Raw genomic sequence first — 23,008 nt, 5'->3', positions numbered from 1 at the left:
AAAAGTTTAATTCAAAACAGATGAAAAATAAAATGACGATCAATTAGATTGTCATACGGAACGTTAAAATCATTATTGCACACAATGGCAAATGATAAACAATCTGTCAATAGAAGAACACGCTTTGCACGATCTCGTAACACATTAGAAGAACATGCTTTGCACGTTCTAGCAATGTATTAGAAGAGCACGTTTTGCACGTGGTCGTTCGCGCCTGAAACACCCAGCATGGTAGAAATAAACCATTGTTCGATAAAAACAAGCATGGCTTTACCTTTTACAAATGAAACAAAATCCATTAAATCCACACAAATTAATCCGAATGAGAAATAAAAAGATAAATAACACAATTTATCTATTCAAAACCCCAATCAACCAAGTGAAAAACAATATTTTAATTCAGAGCCGTAAAAGACACGTATACACCTGGTTTGATCCGGAAAGAATATTGAGGGTTGGTTACCGATTTTTGGCTAGGTTGCATTGCACTATGTTTAACCTGGCCTGTATTACGGTATTGAGGTGGCGGATTCCCAGTTAAAATTCCGGATGAGTTATTTCCCCTTGGAAGGTATAAGCATACGATAACAGGTCAATATTTATGACATTAAAACAATTCATCCTTCGGGTCTCGAACATAAATTAATAGAGGTCAAATAGTAATGTTCGACCTCAATGCTAGTCTCCGAGCCCACTTCAGCCGATCTATCTGCAAGACCAGTAGTCTGCATGTAGCCGGTTGAGATAGAAGTACAAATAACAGATATAGCATGATTTGGTAACCGTCGCCAGTAGAACATCAGTATTGAAAAACACAAAAAGTCATGTAGATTGTTGAATCCATAAAATATAGTATTCAATACAATCATAGCCAGGGGTATACAACTATGTAATGTAGACGATACCCGTGATACTAAAAATTGACCGATGAAAACACAGTGGAATACCGGTAATTGGTAAGTGGTGACCGAACCGGACCGGTCAATGACCGGTAACTGTAGCCCGGTGAACGGACCAGTCATAATATGACCGGTGACGTTACCAGTTAAAGACCGAAAAATGGTGGAATCCATATGGTCTGTTATCAATGTCAAGCACTGCTCGGAAAAGAAGATCATGCCAAAAAATCCAATCCGATGGCGATGAGACATCACTTATTCTGACCGGTGATCAGTGATCGGTGATATGACCGATGAATGGTGACCGATGTCCGGTGATCGGGACCGGTATAATATAACTGCGTCAGAATGGAAATATCTGGTGCAGAAGAATGACCATCCACGAAGTCATCTGATAATGTTAACCGGAAAACAACGGTAGATTATCAGTATTAATAGGCATAAGTGTCCTTGTAGTCGTAGTGGAGAAAAGAACAGCTTATCCCGAAGCCTGAATGTTAAACGAACTAGTGTTCGTATACAACTACGGCTCGGTGACTGCAACATGTGTGGATGCCATAAGAAGAACCATCACACGTGGAATGGAGACATGATATTCCTAAAGGAATAAAATGGAGACGTCGATATGACCAGTAGGTTCATTAACGCCTACGTGAGAAGTGGCGACATCCATATAACTTCGATGCCGAAATATTGTTCGGCTACGCTGGAAATATTGTCTTCTACAATATTGTCTCCGTGAGCATTGACATGATCGCTTACGAGCGTATCAACGCCGAGAACTGCTCAATGAAGGAGAGGTATGTTCGATAACTATCCAGTGGTGCTCAATGCAGTCCGCTGATGTCTACGTGAAGGTTGACGACGTCCTCGTTTCCTGCGATGTCGAGATCTGGATCGGCCGAGATGTGGATCGGCTGCGATGAGACCGAGATCTTCTAGAATAACGTCTCCGTGAGTGACGACGTGATCGCTTACGAGAGCCGCGACGATGAGAACTGCTCGACGAAGAAGAGCGTGTCCGATGTCTAATCCTTGATGAAGACGATGTATTCAACGAAGAATAGGAGAATAATTCAATGAAGAAGACCGAGTTCTTCTTCTTGACCGGTGACTGGTGTTATCGGTGGCAGGCCTAACTGATGACTGTTGACCGGTGACCGGAGCGGTGATCAATGACCGGACCGGTGACCGGACCGGTGACCGGACCGGACCGTTGACATGACCGGTGACCGGACCGGTGACATGACCGGTGACCGGACCGGTGACATGACCGGTGACCGGACCGGACCGGTGACCGGACCGGACCGGTGATCAATGACCGGACCGGTGACCGGACCGAACCGGTCACCGGACCGGTGACATGACCGGTGACCGGACCGGTGACATGACCGGTGACCGGACCGGACCGGTGATCAATGACCGGACCGGTGACCGGACCGGTGACCGGACCGGACCGGTGACATGACCGGTGACCGGACCGGTGACCGGACCGGACCGGTGACATGACCGGTGACCGGACCGGTGACATGACCGGTGACCGGACCGGTGATCAATGACCGGACCGGACCGGTGACATGACCGGTGACCGGACCGGCCGGTCAGACGTCGATCAATGGTTCGTGATCAACGTCCCCGGTGACGTACCGGTCATATCATGACCAGTGTTGTCACCGGATAATGACCGTATGGCGGATGCCAAATGGTCCGGCATTGGTCGATGTCCTTGACCAATGCCATCGGGCAAAGACCGGCTGACGGGTGTCGCCATATGGTCTGATGTTGACCGACTGTCTAAGAGACTTAGCATAGTACGGTCGCGATCGTGCCCGATACCCGGTGACTGATACTGCAACTATCATCCATGATCTGCGAAGTCACCGGGTATTTATCCACTCTTGTTTCTGCGACCATCATGTAGTCGAATATATGAAAAACAAGAGCAAAGCATATTCAACCATAAACTGGTCACAGACCAGATTATCATACGGCACATAAAATCATTATTTGACCATAATGAAAATTATAATAATACTGCCGTAGATCATAAATTAAACAAAAGTTTAATTCAAAACAGATGAAAAATAAAATGACGATCAATTAGATTGTCATACGGAACGTTAAAATCATTATTGCACATAATGGCAAATGATAAACAATCTGTCAATAGAAGAACACGCTTTGCACGATCTCGTAACACATTAGAAGAACATGCTTTGCACGTTCTAGCAATGTATTAGAAGAGCACGTTTTGCACGTGGTCGTTCGCGCCTGAAAACACCCAGCATGGTAGAAATAAACCATTGTTCGATAAAAACAAGCATGGCTTACCTTTTACAAATGAAACAAAATCCATTAAATCCACACAAATTAATCCGAATGAGAAATAAAAGATAAATAACACAATTTATCTATTCAAAACCCCAATCAACCAAGTGAAAAAACAATATTTTAATTCAGAGCCGTAAAAGACACGTATACACCTGGTTGGTCCGGAAAGAATATTGAGGGTTGGTTACCGATTTTTGGCTAGGTTGCATTGCACTATGTTTAACCTGGCCTGTATTACGGTATTGAGGTGGCGGATTCCCAGTTAAAATTCCGGATGAGTTATTTCCCCTTGGAAAGTATAAGCATACGATAACAGGTCAGTATTTATGACATTAAAAACTGGCAGCACACATAACAGAAATACCCATAATTTGTTTGTTTGGTAAAATAGTTTCATTCATGGCCCTACTTATGATGTAAGGAGTGAACTTTGCTCACCTCTCGTATTGTCTGGAGATCCATGGGTTCCTTGACAATTGTGAAGTAGTCTGGAACAATCTTGGCATTCACTGGATACAGGAACGGGTGAGTCTGAAAGCCAACAGAGGATCATCAAACTTCAGAAACAGTGTCAGTAGAAATTATTGTTGCCATCCGCTGGTCTTTTATGTAAGACAAGAGATTCACTGCCTATACAATATAGGATAAAACATACACAAGACTGAAGTCCAAACTTATTTTAATACAGTTTCATCAATAAATACTTAAGTACCTGTAAATATTTTTGTACATATATTTTAACAATAGTTTTTCAATGTTGACAAGAAATTGTAAGTTAATGTTCACTGGCATGTCCCTTACTTTTTTCCAGACCAGATTGTGTTTTACACTAACACATCTCATCAATATGAACACTTTTATCTCTATCAGTACTCACATTGGGCATGTCCCTCATTTCGTTGAGCACTTGTTCAAAGATGGTAGACATGGTAACAACAGGGTCAGTCCTTCGACGATTGGATGACTGACGTGGTTTCTAATGACAGAATTAAAAATAAGATACTATATCTGTATAATATGTGGGCAGTTCAACATGGTATTAATAAAAACAGTGTCACTGTATCTTATCAAGCAAGACTTGCTTATATTTCACCAAGCATTTGTGTATCCACAAGCATTTGTGTGTGGCCAACCAATTGTGGCAATCAAAGAATTTTGTCTCATCACAGATTTGTGTCACCAATCAATTTTGTCTCATCACAGATTTGTGTCACCAATCAATTTTGTCTCATCAAGCATTTGTCACCAAGAAATTGTGTCTCTTCACAGATTTGTGTCACCAAGCAATTTTGTCTAGATACACATTTGTGTCACCAAGCCAGGTGTCTGAACATGCATTTGTGTCACCAAGCAATTGTGTCTCCACAAGCAGTTATGCCTCACCTTCAGATAATCACAGTGTATAGTAGAGCCTGCTTTCTTCCTTTTCTTGTTTTCCATGGCCTGTTTGGGGAACTTCAGCACCAGAGACTTCCTCTTGATCTGTTCCGCACTGTAAAACAACCATCCTCTCAATAGAAACAGTTCCATGCATAATATGGACGAACATTTGCATACTTTATAATCCGGAGGTTACAAACATGTAGTGATACTAATCTTGCAAACACTCTATCCATTAACACTGCACTAAACAATACTGCCAGTTATCGGAATAGAGATTAACAAGGGACAAAATTGTCACAAAACCAGGTTTTCATTGTGAAAAAAAATCTGATAAAGGGAGAAAACTCAAACTGAACTTTTGAAATGAACAAACAAAATTAACCCCCTTTGTAAGTTTGTTTTTTAAAAAAATCTATTTTTAGTCGTGGCGACCTTGACATTGGAGATATTGACGTGATTCTTTCGTTCGACACACCGTCCCATGATGGTGAACAAATGTGCCAAATGATTTTAAAATCTCACAATGAATGACATAGTTATGGCCAGGACAAGCTCATTTATGGCCATTTTTGACCTTTGAACTCAAAGTGTGACCTTGACCTTGGAGATATCGACGTAATTATTTCGCGTGACACACCGTCCAATGATGGTGAACAAATGTGCCAAATGATTTTAAAATCTGACAATGAACGACATAGTTATGGCCCGGACAAGCTTGTTCCGCCCGCCCGCCAGCCCGCCAGCCAGCCCGCCAGCCAGCCAGCCCGCATACGCCAATCTAATAACCAGTTTTTTCCTTTGGAAAACCTGGTTAAAAATATCAGCCCTAACCCCATAAATCATTAACCTTCATCTCAGTTTCTAAATAATGATCATAGCTTTGTGTAGAGTTTGAATATAGATCCCCAGACACTAGCTCTACAAACTTAACCCAGCCAGCCATGATTCCCAGACCATATCATGGCATAGATCTAAAAACTCTACCAGACCTGCAGCTCTACAAACTTAACCCAGCCAGCCATGATTCCCAGACCATATCATGGCATAGATCTAAAAACTCTACCAGACCTGCAGCTCTACAAACTTAACCCAGCCAGTCATGATTCCCAGACCATATCATGGCATAGATCTACAAACACTACCAGACCCGCAGCTCTACAAACTCAACCCAGCCAGCCATGATCCCCAGACCATATCATGGCATAGATCTAAAAACTCTACCAGACCTGCAGCTCTACAAACTCAACCCAGCCAGCTATGATTCCCAGACCATATCATGGCATAGATCTAAAACTCTACCAGACCCGCAGCTCTACAAACTCAACCCAGCCAGCCATGATCCCCAGACCATATCATGGCATAGATCTAAAAACACTACCAGACACTAGCTCTACAAACTCAACCCAGCCAGTCATGATTCCCATACCATATCATGGCATAGATCTAAAAACTCTACCAGACCCGCAGCTCTACAAACTCAACCCAGCCAGCCATGATCCCCAGACCATATCATGGCATAGATCTAATAACTCTACCGGACACTAGCTCTACAAACTCAACCCAGCCAGCCATGATCCCCATACCATATCATGGCATAGATCTAAAAACTCTACCAGACCTGCAGCTCTACAAACTCAACCCAGCCAGCCATGATTCCCAGACCATATCATGGCATAGATCTAAAAACTCTACCAGACCCGCAGCTCTACAAACTCAACCCAGCCAGCCATGATCTCCAGACCATATCATGGCATAGATCTAAAAACTCTACCAGACCTGCAGCTCTACAAACTCAACCCAGCCAGCCATGATCCCCAGACCATATCATGGCATAGATCTAAAACCTCTACCAGACCCGCAGCTGTACAAACTCAACCCAGCCAGCCATGATCTCCAGACCATATCACGGCATAGATCTAAAAACTCTACCAGACCTGCAGCTCTACAAACTCAACCCAGCCAGCCATGATCCCCAGACCATAGCATGGCATAGATCTAAAAACTCTACCAGACACTAGCTCTACAAACTCAACCCAGCCAGTCATGATTCCCATACCATATCATGGCATAGATCTAAAAACTCTACCAGACCCGCAGCTCTACAAACTCAACCCAGCCAGCCATGATCCCCAGACCATATCATGGCATAGATCTAATAAGTCTACCGGACACTAGCTCTACAAACTCAACCCAGCCAGCCATGATCCCCATACCATATCATGGCATAGATCTAAAAACTCTACCAGACCTGCAGCTCTACAAACTCAACCCAGCCAGCCATGATTCCCAGACCATATCATGGCATAGATCTAAAAACTCTACCAGACCCGCAGCTCTACAAACTCAACCCAGCCAGCCATGATCCCCAGACCATAGCATGGCATAGATCTAAAACCTCTACCAGACCCGCAGCTCTACAAACTCAACCCAGCCAACCATGATCCCCAGAGCGTAGCACTATAAGCACATACTGTTCCAGGAGACTCTTGCTCAGTTTCAGTTTGGTGCCGACCACATCCACCAGCCCGTGGTCCTGCAGAGTGTCACCGTGAGCCGTGACCTCCTCATCAGTCATGGCGACCTTCACCGGCGCCTCTGTCACTCGCCCCCCGCCCAGGCTGAACTTGGGGCACTCCTTGTTGGTGCGCATGTGGCCTGTCTGACCACACGCTCCGCACTTCATCTGAAAAAAACAAACATTGGCAATAAAGAAAACATTTGCAATATGGAGATTGGGGATAAAGACAGCTGACTTATGACAACAGAAATCAGGATACACTAACCTTAAACATTACATTAAATATAAGTCAACAGACATTGATTTGAGTAAATTATTTACAGCTGAACTTTGTTATATGTAAGAAAGTTAAGTCAAATTCCCAGTTAAGTTAATGCTATTTAAAACTCCAGATTGTCTCTCATCATATTTCATATAAAATATTTGAGTCTTTATCGAAGCTTTTAATTTCAATTACTAGATCATTCAAAGTGTTTGTTTTTTTCATTCTCTACATATATTTTCATACCTATCATTTATTCATCTGAAAGTTTTCCAACTTGAAAATGGCCTCATAATTAAATCTTGTCAAAGTTGTGCACACATAATAGGGCAGCCAATGTTCGCTAATCTGTGATAGGGAATGTGTGCACGGTACATTTAATGATTGAATAATTATTGGTAAATACAGTTTCTCTCTCAATATTGGCTGATTTAATAATTCAATAATTATTGGTAAATACATTTTCTCTCACAATATTGGCTGATTACAAAGAGGAGGATAACTCATGCAGCTACAATTAAAACAATGACCAACATTTGATGACATTTGTCGCTGCAGTAATGAATCAGTCACCAAACATGTGTTGATTATTTTGCCTTTTTTGTGTTGTTGTTTTTTTCCCCTTAACATTCTGTTACCAAGACAGAAAGCAGAACTTAAACCAGTCATTATCTAAACGACACAATTTGCTCTCATCTGATCTATATGATTGCCAGTGACCTTAGATTTGAGAAGTTGAGCCTCCTTCTTCTTGCGCTTGCTCTCCGACATGATAGGGGCACTCTTCTCCCTCTCCTCGTTCCTCTTGATACGGCGCAGCTGCTCCTGCAGTCTGATACAGGAACACTGGACTTAAGGCATGTGCATAAAATGTTGTCCCAGATAAGCCTGTGCAATCAACACAGGCTTATCAGGGACGACACTTTCCACTTTTACGTAATTTTTTGTTTAAAAGCCTCTTTTAAATGAAAATCTAGTCTACACAGGTTTATATGGTATGACACTTTATGCACATGCATTAAGCCCAGTTTTGCCAGAATGCATCTCATACATAACCATTGTCTTTGTGTATTTTTTTTCCACAATTTTCTATACAATAAACTAATTCTTCCTACAAAACACAATAGTCTAATGAAGGTTGGACCCTGTGTTGTTATTTGAAATCTTAAATGAATGAGCAAGATAAACATGTGCAAGCCCTGATTTGATTATAAATTGCAGACATGTTTCTATTAAATCTTAAATCACATTAGATCATGTGGAATACTAGTCACAAATATACCTTCTCCTCTCTCTTCTCATTTCTTCTTTGACATTGTCATCCATTGTTGCAAACTGCTTTCTGAAAATACAGCACAGCAATGATAAAGCAAAGAATAGCAAGAATTGTCAAAACATCTCAAAATAAGAAAAATGAACATGAACATGTTTGCAGTTTCCATTTGCAATATACAATTAAAGATTATTTTTTAAGATTCATAACTTTCTTAAAACAGAGATAAATATAACATGATGCAAATTTATATGGAGCGACTGAAGGAGACATTGTAAGCATCAGTAACAGATTCCATAGCAAACTTGCATGAAGTTGGGATCCTTGGTTTTCTGTATGCGCACATAGGCATCAATGACTGCAGGCTTAAGGACCCACTCAACACGAGTGTACTCCTTCCCGTTGTCATCTATGAATGTACGAGTGATCTTCAGCTTCTTACCAGCCTACATGGGAGAGAAATGATCTCTGTGTACAAGCTTATAACCAAATCATAAATAAAAAAAACACTAGCTTATAACCAAATCATAATTTAAAAAAAACACAAGCTCATAACCAAATCATAATTAATCAGAAAATAGCAATTATGATGGAGATGAATATCATGGTGTCAATGTCATATTTGCAAATCCACTAAAAATCTGTATTTATTAGTAAAATATCATTTTTTATTTCCTTAAACTATGTAATAAATGTAAACTATTTTTCAGATTGAATGTATTAAGGGCTTTTGAAGTTACATAAACAACAACATGTAAACTATCCTAAAAATGACATGAATACACATTTATAATATTATAATTGAAATCATTAAGAAATATCCTGTCATGAAACCCAAAGTACCGGTGACGCACCACACTGATTATGGGGGTCCTCCCTACCCAAAGAACAAGCTACATCCTCAGTGCATGCTACACACTACAGTGAAGGCCATAATTCACATTTGCAATGGGTTCCTCAATCCTCACAGTAAAGGCTATGCACAACATTTTTAATGGGTCCATTCTTAAATAGTACTGGCTGAACCCACAGTAAAGGCAATATCCCACAATACAGGCTACACAACACACTAGCCTTGGGGTCCACCCACCCCACAATAGAGGCTACACACCACACTAGACATGCGGTTCTCACATCCAACAGTACAGATTACACACCACACTAGCCATGGGGTCCTCCTCCGGCTTGATGTCCTTTTTCATTTTGTCCTGTTTTCCGTCCATGATCATCCTCTGCAGCTCCCGCCTCTCAGCTTCCTCCCGCTCCATCTGGATCTGTAACACAGATCCGCAGTTGTGGTTAATGTACAATCCCAAATGATGTCAGCCTTTAGCTATGAACAAACACAATTTGTGTGCAATGCCTCATTTCAAACTATTATTTCAAATAGATTGTTACATTATTTTTAGTAACAGTGACCTTAACCTTGACAGGACTAATTGCAAAATGAAAACAGTTATTGACCAGAAAACCACTCTTTTGATGCTAAAAAATAAACTCATACACTCATTTAAAAGCTGGTTAATCAAAGAAACTTCCTGAGGGCTGGACTTAATGCATGTGCATTAACATCTGCCTCTGATTAGCGTGTGCAACCAGCAAAGGCTAATCAAGAATGACTCTTTCCACCCACGCCAAATTTTGTACTTCCTTCAAAACCAAACAAGAGGGCCTGAAAGGCCCAAAGTCGCTCACCTGAGATAACAAGATATTATTGGGATAAATCTTCTGACCAAGTTTCACGAAGATTGGAAAATAAATGTGGCCTCTAGAGTGTTAACAGGGTTTTACAATAGCCATATAAGGAAAAATGCCCTGCCCCTTGGCAGCCATGTTTTTCAAGCAAATGTCACCATTTTCGAACTCATCCAAGATATCATTGAAACCAATCTTCTGACCAAATTTCATGAAGATTGGACAATAAATGTGGCCTCTAGAGAGTGAACAAGGCAAATGTTGACGACGGACAAAAGGCGATGACAAAAGCTCACCATGAGCACAACCCATGAGCACGTTGTGCTCAGGTGAGCTAAGAATCCCTAAAGGTGGAAAGTGTTGTTCCTGAATAGCCTGTGCGGACTGCGCAGCTTAATCAAGGACGACACTTTACGCACATACATTAAGTTCTGTTTTTCCAGAACAAGGCTCAAATGACCCACCTGAGATGTTGACTTCTTGCTGGATAACATGCTCTCCAGGTTCTTGCCTATTTCATCAAACTCAGAGTCCTCCGAGCTAGATCCCTCGTCCGTAGACAGGTGCTCCGTCGAGGACAGAATTCTGGTCACAATACCATACAAACATCACGTAAAATCAAATAATATTTGTGGATTCTACATTTTGTAATCATATGACATTTATATTTATGTACATACATGGATTTACATGGATTTGTGATTGCCTTATATTTTCACTTCAATTTGGCAAAATATAAAAAGAAACATTTAACCAATAATGACTCTGAAAATGTTCCACTATAGTTCTGTACATAGTGTACTCAGCAAATAGAAAAATATGTAAAATATTTCAAAGAAGCTGTAGTTAAATACATTTAATTTGAGCATTGCTGAAAACACTACCTGTTTTGAAGGTCAAACAGTCGCTGACACTCTTCTTTGTATCTTTCCTGGTGCTCAGCCACAGAAAATCTATTGCCTCGAGCAAACTTGTTCCAACCTGAATAGCATTAGGATTTACTTTTAACAAGGGCTGTTTGTAAAACATGCATGCCCCCAATATGGGCTGTCAGTTGTAGTGGCATACGTATTTTGTCAATGCGACCTTGACATTAGACCTAGTGACCTGAAAATCAATAGGGGTCATCTGCCAGTCATGATCAATGTTCCTATGAAGTTTCAAGATCCTAGGCCTAATTATTCTTGAGTTATCATCAGGAAACCATTTTACTGTTTTGAGTCACTGTGACCTTGACCTTTGACCTAGTGACCTGAAAATGTATAGGGGTCATCTGCCAGTCATGATCAATGTACCTATGAAGTTTCATGATCCTAGGTGTAAGCATTCTTGAGTTATCATCCGGAAACCATTAAACTATTTCGAGTCACTGTGACCTTGACCTTTGACCTAGTGACCTGAAAATCAATAGGGGTCATCTGCCAGTCATGATCAATGTTCCTATTAAGTTTCATGATCCTAGGCGTAAGCATTCTTGAGTAATCATCCGGAAACCATTTTACTGTTTTGAGTCACTGTGACCTTGACCTTTGACCTAGTGACCTGAAAATCAATAGGGGTCATCTGCCAGTCATGATCAATGTACCTATGAAATTTCATTATCCTAGGCCTAAGCGTTCTTGAGTTATCATACGAAAACCATCTGGTGAACGGTTCGACCGACCGACTGACCGACCGACCAACATGTGCAAAACAATATACTCCCTCTTCTTCAAAGGGGGGCATAAATATATACATTTGGTGACTGAAGGACTGTTATGTTTTCAGAGTAGAATTCCATTGCCTTGATAAAATATCTATAATGCATTGAAAAATATATAACCTTATTCCATGCATAATTTTACTTCTTCATTTTGTGTTAATCCAAAATTTCCATATGATATCATTTAAGTATTTAAGCATTAAAGTAAGAATTTATGTACTAAATTTGATAAATAAAGGAATTTACTGGTTTCAAAAAGAGATGTCATTTCTCCTCTTTAAGCTCAGTTTTTCAATAAGAAAATGGGTGCCGCCCCAGACCCCCCCCCCCCTCCCAGCAAAATCCCAGGCCATGTCTACAATAGACACAAGATCAGAGGCTAACCTCCTCCTTCATTGCCCTGCTCCTGGGCCGCTGCTGCCTTGGCCTGCTCCGTTGACATGGTGCGGACTACGTCTATAACCTCCCACCGAGACAGCTTCTTTATCTGAAACACACGCACAATTGCTACAATGACAGAGTCATACATAAAGTGTCTTAAAGCTGGGAACACTTTGTTTTTTCTTTCACTAAATTTTGAACCTACTACGTGTATTAAAGCAAATGAAGGAGTGAGCATAGGGTCTGATAACACATTTCATTCTCGTTCTGGGAAAATTGGGCTAAAAGTTTAGAGTGTTGCCTGCACAGGCTAATCAGGGACAACAATTTCTGCCTTAGCTGTATTTTCGTTAAAAAAATACTTCCTTTAAACAAAAAATTCCATAAAAGCAGAAAGTGTTGTCCCTGATAAGCCTGTACGGACTGCAAATGCTAATCTGTGATGACACTCTTATTCACATGCATTAAGCCCAGTTTTACCAGAACTCGACTCACACTGGTTACATACCTCGTGCTCTGGCACCCCAAACTTGCGCAGGAGCTGCTTGGCGTCCTTCAGGTAGAGTTTACGGAGGTCAGCGTCTGTGCCTGTGACTGTCTTCTTCTGAGGGGTGTTGTCCTTACCCTCGTCTCGGGGCTGGGGCTTGTTTGGCACCTGGTAGGGAGCAGAAGTGGTCATCAATATTGATATGCGTGCACTTATTTGGCCAAATTGTTGTAACATCTTTAAACCATTTTTTAGTTAATACATATTCAGATATATCGCAGCAAAAGTCAAAGGCTCATTTGAGTCTTTAATCTGGGAAGAACCAGTGTTTCGTTTCTTTGAAAAGATTTTGAACATGGCCACTTGCTTGAGATCTGTTGATTACTCAGAAAATACTGATTACCCTAGTGACCTCCACCATTAAGCTATGTTTAATGTCTCCTGGGTTGTCTTTGGTGTGTGTGGTGTGCTGTGTGGGCAAATATTATCTAGCCGGAATGTTATTTATTTTAAAGGTTTTTCATATAAAATGCCTAAAAGGCCACTGAAAGGATATACACAACCAGGGATCCAGATAACTTTTACTGCAATTCTTATTTTCCTCCCAGATTTTAATTCTTAACTAGAGCTTTGTCACAGACGTGACGAAAACCCCACATGCCGCATTGACACAGAATATTTTGCATGTTGTCTTCACAAAAAACAGCGGACACCATGCTCAATGTTTAAACGCACTAAGTGACCTGGTTTTTGACCCTGCATGGCCCATGTTCGAACATGACCTACACATCATTTAGATACAACTTCTGACCAAGTGTGGTGAAGATCGGATGAAAACTACTTGAATTAGAGAGCAGACACCATGCTGAATGTGTAAAACGTACTAAGTGACTCCGTGACCAAGTTTTTGAACCATCATGACCCATATTTGAACTTGACCTAGACATCATCTAGATACAACTTCTGACCAAATTTGGTGAAGATCTGATGAAAACTACTTTAATTAGAGAGCGGACACCATGCTCAATGTTTAAAAAGCACTAAGTGACCCCCATGACCTAGTTTTTGACCTGCCATGACCCATGTTCGAACTTTGCCTAGGCATCATCTAGATACAACTTCTGACCAAGTTTGGTGAAGCTCTGATGAAAACTACTTGAATTAGAAAGCTGACAACATGCTGAATGTTTAAAACGCACTAAGTGACTCCGTGACCTAGTTTTTGACCCGGCAAGGCCCATGTTCGAACTTGGCCTAGCCATCATGTAGATACAACTTCTTACCAAGTTTGGTGAAGATCGGATCAAAACTACTTGAATTAGAGAGCCGACACGGATGGATCGACCAACCGACCGACAGACAAGCTCAGCTCACTCCTATATATCCCCCCTAAACTTCATTTAGTGGGGGTATAAAAAATATTTTGCAACTGCAAATACAGTAGACTCTGCCAATACCGGACTCTCAGAATACCGAAACTCTCCCGATTCCAAACGGTCGTGCCAGTCCCTTATTTTCCCCTTCTATTTCTTTGTTTAAAAATGTTGAATAAACCGAACTCTCTCAAAACTGGAAACCAAACGGATATCTCATTGAATTTCGTCGTTTTCAACGTAAAATACATTTAGTACACCGTACGGTCTAAATTGTCAGGACGCCCGAGGCGTGTAAAAAACAATACCTAGTCAGCACAGCGCGTGCGGTGTCACACATTCCGCTCGCGCAATTATCGATAATCGGATTAAACATACCGTAAAGGTGTCAAGTCGTTTCCGCAGTATTGAAGTCCGATTAAATAATGTTAAACAAACTGTGAATGTCTATCATAGACACCAAAAAGTGATTGATGCGATCGTTTTTATAAGCTTATGATAAACAATTTAATTACAAAATTAATGCATGCCGTTGCGACTTTCACTTTCTTGTCATCTTCTCGGATAGTTTAAAAGAACTTATAGCCATGTTTTAATCGCTTAAATAGTTGTGTGTTTTGTTTGTCAGATAAAACTTTGAGAAATATGACCATTCAGTATCCATCAATCTGTCTGCAAATTCATTCATTGCCAAGTCGGTATGGAATGTTTTTTGCTGTTAATCAAATAACAGCACATTTTTTTAATAATAACATTACATGAGAACAGTTATCACATAGTACATGTAAATGTATATGGTTTGTTTTATTCTTATATGATTTTGTACACAATGCATACAATGTATATATCGGCAATATGCATACTCTTTGTAAACCGGAACTCTCTGAATACCAGACGATCAGGCCGGTCCCTAGACCGTCCGGTTTACAGAGAGTCTACTGTACTTGAAAAACTTCATCATAATCTTATCAAAGACATCAGGTTTTTTAGTTACCCTAGTACTGACTAGCCTGGACACTCAGAACAACAAAATTGAGCGTGAATATGACATCAAAAAAGCACTTTCTATTTGGAATAAAATCTCTTACTCAAATCAGGACTATAGTCTCATATGAAAAGGGTGATGTGTGTTAGATGTTCACCATCATTGATGGAATATAATGCTGGATAAATAAAGTACCATATAAAAAGAAAAAGATTTAGTCTAATAAGACAAAACAATACATTTATGGCACCATCTGTTAAATACAACATGTTTGTGATTAAGACCTTCAAATATTGGTTTATTTTACATGTATAGTTACACATGTAATCAAATGTTGATAACGACTTTTTAATGTTTCCAATGCATCTCTTTAAGCATCTCTTCAAATCATTATTTTTTAGTTAAATTGAAGGTATATCTTAGCTTTTATGCACCTTATTTAAAGCTCTGCAATAAAAAAAATAACATTTATAGCTGCATCTCAAAAAATAAACAACTCATATGCCATTTGTGGATCTGTGTACACACAATTTTTTACAGCAAGCTGGTTTGCAAAAATGCTAACCCAACAAGTCTCCAATCATGACTGATAATGAGATGCCATACCTTGATGTAGGAGAATCCCTGCCCTACCCCTGTGGGGTCTGCCACTCCATTGAGGTCCAGGAGGCACTTGCCTTTCATGGCAGAGATGTAGGCACGGGTGGTGTTCCAGGGAGCAGTGCGCACCTGATAACAACAATAACTGAGCATGAGGCTAGCATGCACATGTACTGGCAGAGCAATAGTGATAACTATTTGATCCTATGATTTTTTAATAGAGTTTCACACTATTAAAGATACATTGTTATTTACACAGCTTAATACTAACCCTGAGAAGTCAGGGGTTTTTTTTAGAGAAAGGGGAAGACGCTGGACGCTGGGTGAAAGGGGAAAAAAGAGTGCGAAAGAGACATATTAGGGGAAAAAATAAAAACTGTTCATTTCAATGTCTATAACTCATCAAAAGAGGCTTGTCTCCGTCCTTTTTGTTCTAAAACACATTTAACACGTATTAAAGTCAAAGTCCTTAATTAACTTGCAGGTGTAGATCTAATTATGGGAAATGTTTTCAACTATATTTCTGTACTGGGGCCGGGGGACGATGTCAATTTTGTGATTTCAATTTCATGATGAATGGGTTGACGATCTTGATCTGCTACAGTATTGGAAGGGAAAGGAGCAGCAGCTGCCGATTGTCTACTTTCACTTTCACAATGTTCGATGTTGATTACCTCAGAATCCTGATGGGTTATAACGGTTTTCGATGATTCTTTCTTAAAAAATGCCTCGATGCGTTCAGTATCTTCCAATTCCGAATGTTTTATTTTGTTTGTATAAGAACGCCAATTGTGAGACATTTTTTTCTGTTTTCACGTTTATATCTTGGCTTGCACATAGCCCGTATGAAAATTCGACTGGTTTCTGGTAATTTATTGACGAAACACCCTTCTCGCGCAAGACCGGTATCCAGTTAAATAGTCACATGATTATTACGATTAGTTGCCCAGTTTACATAACGTTATTTAAGAGCTATATTTAGAATAACTGGGATTCCCAGATTTTTTGTGTTCGTCTGGAGAGAGAGAGAAAGATCGTTGTACATGGTGCAAATTGGATAATTGTCGAATGCCCAAAGGAAAAATAAACATTTCTTTGAGAGAAAATATTATATTTTGGTGAAAAATGATATTTTTGGTGGGGAAATTGTATTTTGAGGGGAAAAATTCTGGTAGGGGAAGACGCCGAATATCGGCGTCACTTTCTTAGTAAAAAAAAACCCTGGAAGTGTACTACAGATGCAGTAAAGGAATACTGGTTCCGAGCAGAGTGAGAGCACAACAAAATTGTATTACACTTTACAACATTTCTAAGGGTCTGTATATAACCATGAAATAACTTTTGATTGCCATTTTCTCCCCAGCAAGACATAACATCAGTTTACTTAGCTATACTGTATTTAATGGCATCATAATGTTTACTTCCATGACAACCATTAAACCTTACTGACTGGAAATGAACCGATTCTCACCTAATATGGAAATAAACACTGTCTCTACAGGACAAGGCAAGTAGACATACATAATCATTCTGCATGATGTAAGAAAAAAGCAATATACTAATTCTAACATTTTGTGAATATGCTACAAATATATACTGGAACAGTGAAAGAAAATGATAGCTCAAATAATTCTCAGCATATATACCTTTAGTTTCCTGTATTTCTCAATCCTAGAAAGCAGTTCTTGTGAATGTTTGTGATACAAATATCTATGGTAATGGGACAACCAGGACAGGTGCATGTCCCACATTATCTTAGCATATTTGTCTTGTTCTGAGAAAACTGGGCTTAATTCATGTGCGTAAAGTGTCGTCCCAGATTAGCCTGTGCAGTCCGCACAGGCTAATCAGGGACGACACTTTCCGCTTTAATGGTATTTTTAGTTTCAAGGAAGTCCCTCCTTACCAAAACTCAAGTTAAGGCGGAAAGTGTCGTCCCTGATTAGCCTGTGCAGACTGCACAGGCTAATCTGGGATGACACTTTACGCACATGTATTATGCCCAGTTTTATCAGAACAAGACACATATGTGCAACATGGCTGATGGGACTGTACAAGCAGTTGCACACTAACCACTTACCTCGTCTTCAATCTTCATCTGAGTTTCCTCCTCATTGTCCTCATCTGGAGCAAACAGAGACTTTTCTCCGTAGCCTGCATCCTACAACATGACAGAGGGTAACGAGGCAAATGTCAAAAAAGTGTTTACAAGAGAAAGTCTGTGTCCTACAACATTAAAAAGGTAACAAGGTTAACATCAACAAGAGGGCCATCAGGCCCTAAGGCGCTCACCTGAAAGCCAAAGGAACTAGACTATTTTGAAAAAAATGCAAGCTGATTCATGAAGATTATTTTGGACCGAAAAAGTGACTTTTAACATGTTTTTTTTATATTTCACCTTGCGACCTAGTTTTTGAGCTCATATGACCAAGCTTCAATCTCTAAAAAAATTTCATTGGGACAAATGTTCTGACCAAGTTTCATGAAGATTGGCCACTAAATGTGGCTAATATAGTGTCAACAAGTTTTCACTAAAGCCATATAAGGACAACTGCCCCCCCCCCCCCTAGCGGCCATGTTTTTCAACGAACCATAACCATTTTCAAACTCACTCAAGCTATTGTTAGAACAAATGTTCTGATCAAGTTTCATAAAGATTGGATAATAAATGTGACTTCTAGAGTGTTAACAAGGTTTTGTAGTAAATAGCCATTTAAGGAAAAATGCCACGCCCCCTTGCGGCCATGTTTTTTAACGGATCTCAACCATTTTTGAACTTAGCCCAGATATTATTAGTTCAAATATTCTGACCAACTATCATGAGCCCAATGTGACTTCTAGAGTGTTAACAAGGTTTTACCATACAGTAAAGCCATATAAGGAAAACTGCCCCGCACCATGGAGGCCATGTTTTTCATTCAACTGGAACCATTTTCGAACTCGTCCAAGATATTATTGGGACACATGTTTTGACCAAGTTTCATGAAGATTGGACTAAAAATGTGACTTCTAGAGTGTTAACAAGGTTTTACTATAGCCATATTAGGAAAACTGCCATGCCCCCTGGCGGCCATGTTTTTCAACCAACCGGAACCATTTTCAAACTCGTCCAAGATATTATTGGGACACATGTTCTGACAAAGTTTCATGAAGATTGGACTAAAAATGTGACTTCTAGAGTGTTAACAAGGTTTTCCTATAGCCATATAAGGAAAACTGCCACGCCCCCTGGCGGCCATGTTTTTCATCCAACCGGAACTAATTTCGAACTCGTCCAAGATATTATTGGGACACATGTTCTGACAAAGTTTGATGAAGATTGGACAAAAAATGTGACTTCTAGAGTATTAACAAGGTTTTACTAAAGCCTTTAAGGTAAACTGCCACGCCCCCTGGCAGCCATGTTTTTCAACCAACCGGAACCATTTTCAAACTCTTCCAAGATATTATTGAGACACATGTTCTAACCAAGTTTCATGAAGATTGGACAATAAATGTGACCTTTAGAGTGTTAACAAGGTAAATGTTGACGACGCACGACGCACAACGGACAAAAGGCGATCACAATTGCTCACCATGAGCACGTTGTGCTCAGGTGAGCTGAAAATGCAGTTTAAGTGTTTAAAAGACAAAGCCTGCATCCTACAATCTTAAACAGCTTAAAACCTGATTCTATTCTGACAAAAAAAAAAAAACTGTCATTGTAAGGAGTTGCACTGATATTTTGCCTGATTGGCAGTTACATCAATACATATTTGCATATTTTGTTAGATTATTTTTGTAGTTGATATTGTACAAATTAGACATTGCCCTTTTATGACTGTCATTGAAATCATGCTATATTTGTACCTCACACATTAAGGTGGTTTCACAGTAAGCTGACTAATTGTTCGTCTGCAAATATTCACAGTGATAATAAATTTGCAAAATGGTTGGAGCACAAAAGGGCTAAGATGAGAAGTCCATGAAAATAATGGATTTAACAATAACATAGTTTAAGACTATAAGTAAATAGAAAAGGTAATAAATTTGTAGTACCTGCAGGAACAGCATATTGAAATAACCATTGTTTCATTTATTTTTGATGAAATTAAATTTCATTGATTAATAAAATGATGTATGATCCTTGGATGTTAAATTCATGGATTTGTAAATTTTATCAACAGCCCAAATATCAACCAAGGATAAGTGTTAGTGCATAGTTTGAGAGCCCACCTTGAGCCTCTGTTCAGCTGCCAGCATGCTGTAGTAGGAGCAGCACTGCTCCGGGGACACCATGTTCCTCATTTCCTCTTCAGTCTTCAGTCGGAAGTCTGGCTTCAGCACCCACCAGTTAGAGTCCATACCTACAATAAATGAATGAACTTGTTCTGGGAAAACTAGGCTTAATACATATGTATTAAGTGTTGTCCCTGATTAGCCTGTGCAGCTGCAGGATTGGCCACACTTTTCCCCTATACTTGATTTTCTCTAAGAAGAGACTATCCTTAAAACAAACAAGAAATGTGTTTGTCAGAAACACTATGTCCCCTACTGCGCCGCTTTTATATATATTTTGTTATCATTTGGCAGGTTCAGATAATTATCTCCCATTAAAGCTTACTGCTTCCCTTGGATTTGTTTTTGTTTACCTTTGAACTTGAAGAATGACCTTGACCTTGACCTTTCACCACTCAAAATGTGCAGCTCCATGAGATACACATGCATGCCAAATATGAAGTTGCTATCTTGAATATTGCAAAAGTTATTGCAAAATGTTAAAGTTGGTGCAAACAAACAAACAAACAAACCAACGGACAGGGCAAAAACAATATGTCCCCCACTATAGGGGTGGGGGACATAAAACAACATAAAAGCGGAAAAAGTTGTCCCAAATAAGCTTGAGATTACACTTCAAGCACTTGCATTAAGCCCAGTTTTCTCAAAACGCAGCTCACGTACAATTATCAATTTTGTTGATAACAGTTACATGATTGTTTTGTCAAAAACGGAACAATTCTTTAAGTATTGCAAATATCAGATGATAAGAGGATCAAAAGCATCCAAACAACACATGAAAAAAATTAAGAAAACCATCCTTATACAAAATGGTACTATAAGACAAAGGCGACTCAAGGATGCATAAGGAATAATAATTCATTGAGAATAAAATAGGCTCCTTTAAAAGTAACTATCTGTAGCCAAAGACAACATACCTGTTCGCTTAAAATCTGCACACAGCTTGAGCCTCTTTCTGATGCTGCTCTCAGAGTGAGACGGGAACGCTTTACGGATGTCGTCCATTCGGATCCGCCGAGGGTTGTCCTTGCTTTTCCAGAATAACCGATAAATGAACACCTGCAATATAACTACTGGATAGGAAACTGTGAGATTTCTTACATATTTTCATTCACTTAATTATCTTTTTAAGATGCAGTTACAGGTAAGTTGAAATTATATTAACAATAAATGGACTGTTAAGCTTTACAAATTAGAAAACAAGAGATGTGTTTGTCAGAAACACAATGCCCCCTATTGCGCCACTTTGAAAAAAAATAAAATTGTTTGACCTTTGACCTTTAAGGATGACCTTGACCTTGAACTTCCACCACTCAAAATGTGCAGCTTCATGAGAACGCCGCTTTGAAAAAAACAAAAACATTGACCTTTGACCTTGAAGGATGACCTTGACCTTGAACTTCCACCACTCAAAATGTGCAGCTTCATGAGAATGCCACTTTGATTTTTTTATTTTTTTTACCTTTGACCTTGAAGGATGACCTTGACCTTGAACTTCCACCACTCAAAATGTGCAGCTTCATGAGAAACACGTGCATGCCAAATATCAAGTTGCTATCTTCAATATTGAAAAAGTTAGGACCAATGTTAAAGTTTTCGGACAGACAGACGCCATATATTTGACATTTGACCTTGAAGAATGACCTTGACCTTCACCTTTCACCACTCAACATGTGCAGCTCCCTGAGATGCACATGCATGCCAAATATCAAGTTGCTATCTTCAATATTGAAAAAGTTATGGCCAATGTTAAAGTTTTCGGACGGACAGACGCCATTTATTTGACATTTGACCTTGAAGGATGACCTTGACCTTTCACCACTCAAAATGTTCAGCTCCATGAGATACACATGCATGTCAAATATCAAGTTGCTATCTTCAATAGTGAAAAAGTTATGGCCAACGTTAAAGTTATTTTCGGACATACAGACAGACTGACATACACACATACTGACATACTGACTGACGGACAGTTCAACTGCTATATGCCACCCTACCGGGGGCATAATAAAATCACTAAAAAACTAAAAGCATTGAATGCAAACCTGTAAGAAATCTCTGATGAAGTTATTTGCCCTCTTGGAGTTTGGTCCAGGAACTTCGTACAATGGGCACTGCTGACCCACACAGAATATGGTCTCAACCTCTCGAATATATAAGCTAAAACAAAGTAAACAGACATCTTAGACCATCTTATGTTATGGGGTAAGGGCTGAATAATTGCAGGGTAGCATGATTTTAAATAAGTCCTGATTATCCTTAACAAATTATGTATAAACATTTAAATATTGCAGGAAAGAGAATTCACAGCATTCAACATAATGCCTTACATAGTATCCAACAACTTTTTCAAATGCAGGCTGTAGAAATTCTAATTATGGTTTTCCAATCCATTAAACTTTTAATTTCATTACATATCCAAAACAAGAGATGTGTTTGTCAGAAACACAATGCCCCCTTCTGCGCCGCTTTGAAGCCAAATATTTGACCTTTGTCCTTGAAGGATGACCTTGACCTTGATTATTCATCACGCAAAATGTGCAGCTCCATGAGATACACATGCATGTAAAACATCAAGTTGCTATCTGAAGCGACATAGAAGTTATGAGCATTTTTTGAAACCTTAATGCAAAACCTAAATGCAAAGTGTGACGGAAAGACAGACAGACGGACGGTCCAATCACTATATGCCCTCCTTTGGGGGCATAAAAAATTAGTATGATCTGTTTTTAACACATAAAACAAACCATTAGGATCATTTAATAATCAATGACAGTGTGTGCCAGAACATATTTCTTCATTAGTAAATTAGTCAAAGCATGCACAAGATATATCATTGAA

General features: G+C 39.7%; 4 protein-coding genes across 7 annotated transcripts in view; 3 read left to right on the top strand and 1 right to left on the bottom strand.

Moving 5' to 3' along the window:
* The window catches only part of LOC127877325 (uncharacterized), a 218,465-nt gene that overhangs the window by 28,212 nt on the left and 167,245 nt on the right, over window positions 1–23,008 (top strand). The gene's annotated exons all lie outside the window — the stretch shown is intronic.
* The window catches only part of LOC127877326 (uncharacterized), a 218,236-nt gene that overhangs the window by 27,983 nt on the left and 167,245 nt on the right, over window positions 1–23,008 (top strand). The gene's annotated exons all lie outside the window — the stretch shown is intronic.
* LOC127877328 (STAGA complex 65 subunit gamma-like) overlaps window positions 1–23,008 on the top strand; it is a 231,612-nt gene that overhangs the window by 70,855 nt on the left and 137,749 nt on the right. The window lies entirely within an intron of this gene.
* Window positions 3,669–23,008, bottom strand: part of LOC127877314 (transcription initiation factor TFIID subunit 1-like) — a gene marked incomplete at its 3' end in the record, with an annotated part of 48,874 nt that continues 29,534 nt past the window's right edge. For both annotated transcript variants that reach the window (XM_052423032.1, XM_052423031.1), the window contains 17 exon segments: window positions 3,669–3,761; window positions 4,108–4,206; window positions 4,614–4,722; window positions 7,085–7,296; window positions 8,114–8,225; window positions 8,676–8,731; window positions 8,972–9,112; window positions 9,824–9,940; window positions 10,826–10,946; window positions 11,246–11,342; window positions 12,448–12,550; window positions 12,953–13,099; window positions 15,896–16,018; window positions 17,970–18,050; window positions 20,105–20,235; window positions 21,085–21,226; window positions 22,213–22,327. In XM_052423032.1, the coding sequence (XP_052278992.1) occupies window positions 3,669–3,761; window positions 4,108–4,206; window positions 4,614–4,722; window positions 7,085–7,296; window positions 8,114–8,225; window positions 8,676–8,731; window positions 8,972–9,112; window positions 9,824–9,940; window positions 10,826–10,946; window positions 11,246–11,342; window positions 12,448–12,550; window positions 12,953–13,099; window positions 15,896–16,018; window positions 17,970–18,050; window positions 20,105–20,235; window positions 21,085–21,226; window positions 22,213–22,327 (1,999 nt within the window).

Source organism: Dreissena polymorpha, chromosome 4 (genome assembly GCF_020536995.1).
Source record: "Dreissena polymorpha isolate Duluth1 chromosome 4, UMN_Dpol_1.0, whole genome shotgun sequence".
NCBI classification, from domain to species: Eukaryota; Metazoa; Mollusca; class Bivalvia; order Myida; family Dreissenidae; genus Dreissena; species Dreissena polymorpha.
Note: the sequence above shows the minus strand (reverse complement) of the source record. Positions and strands in the feature narration are given on the sequence as shown.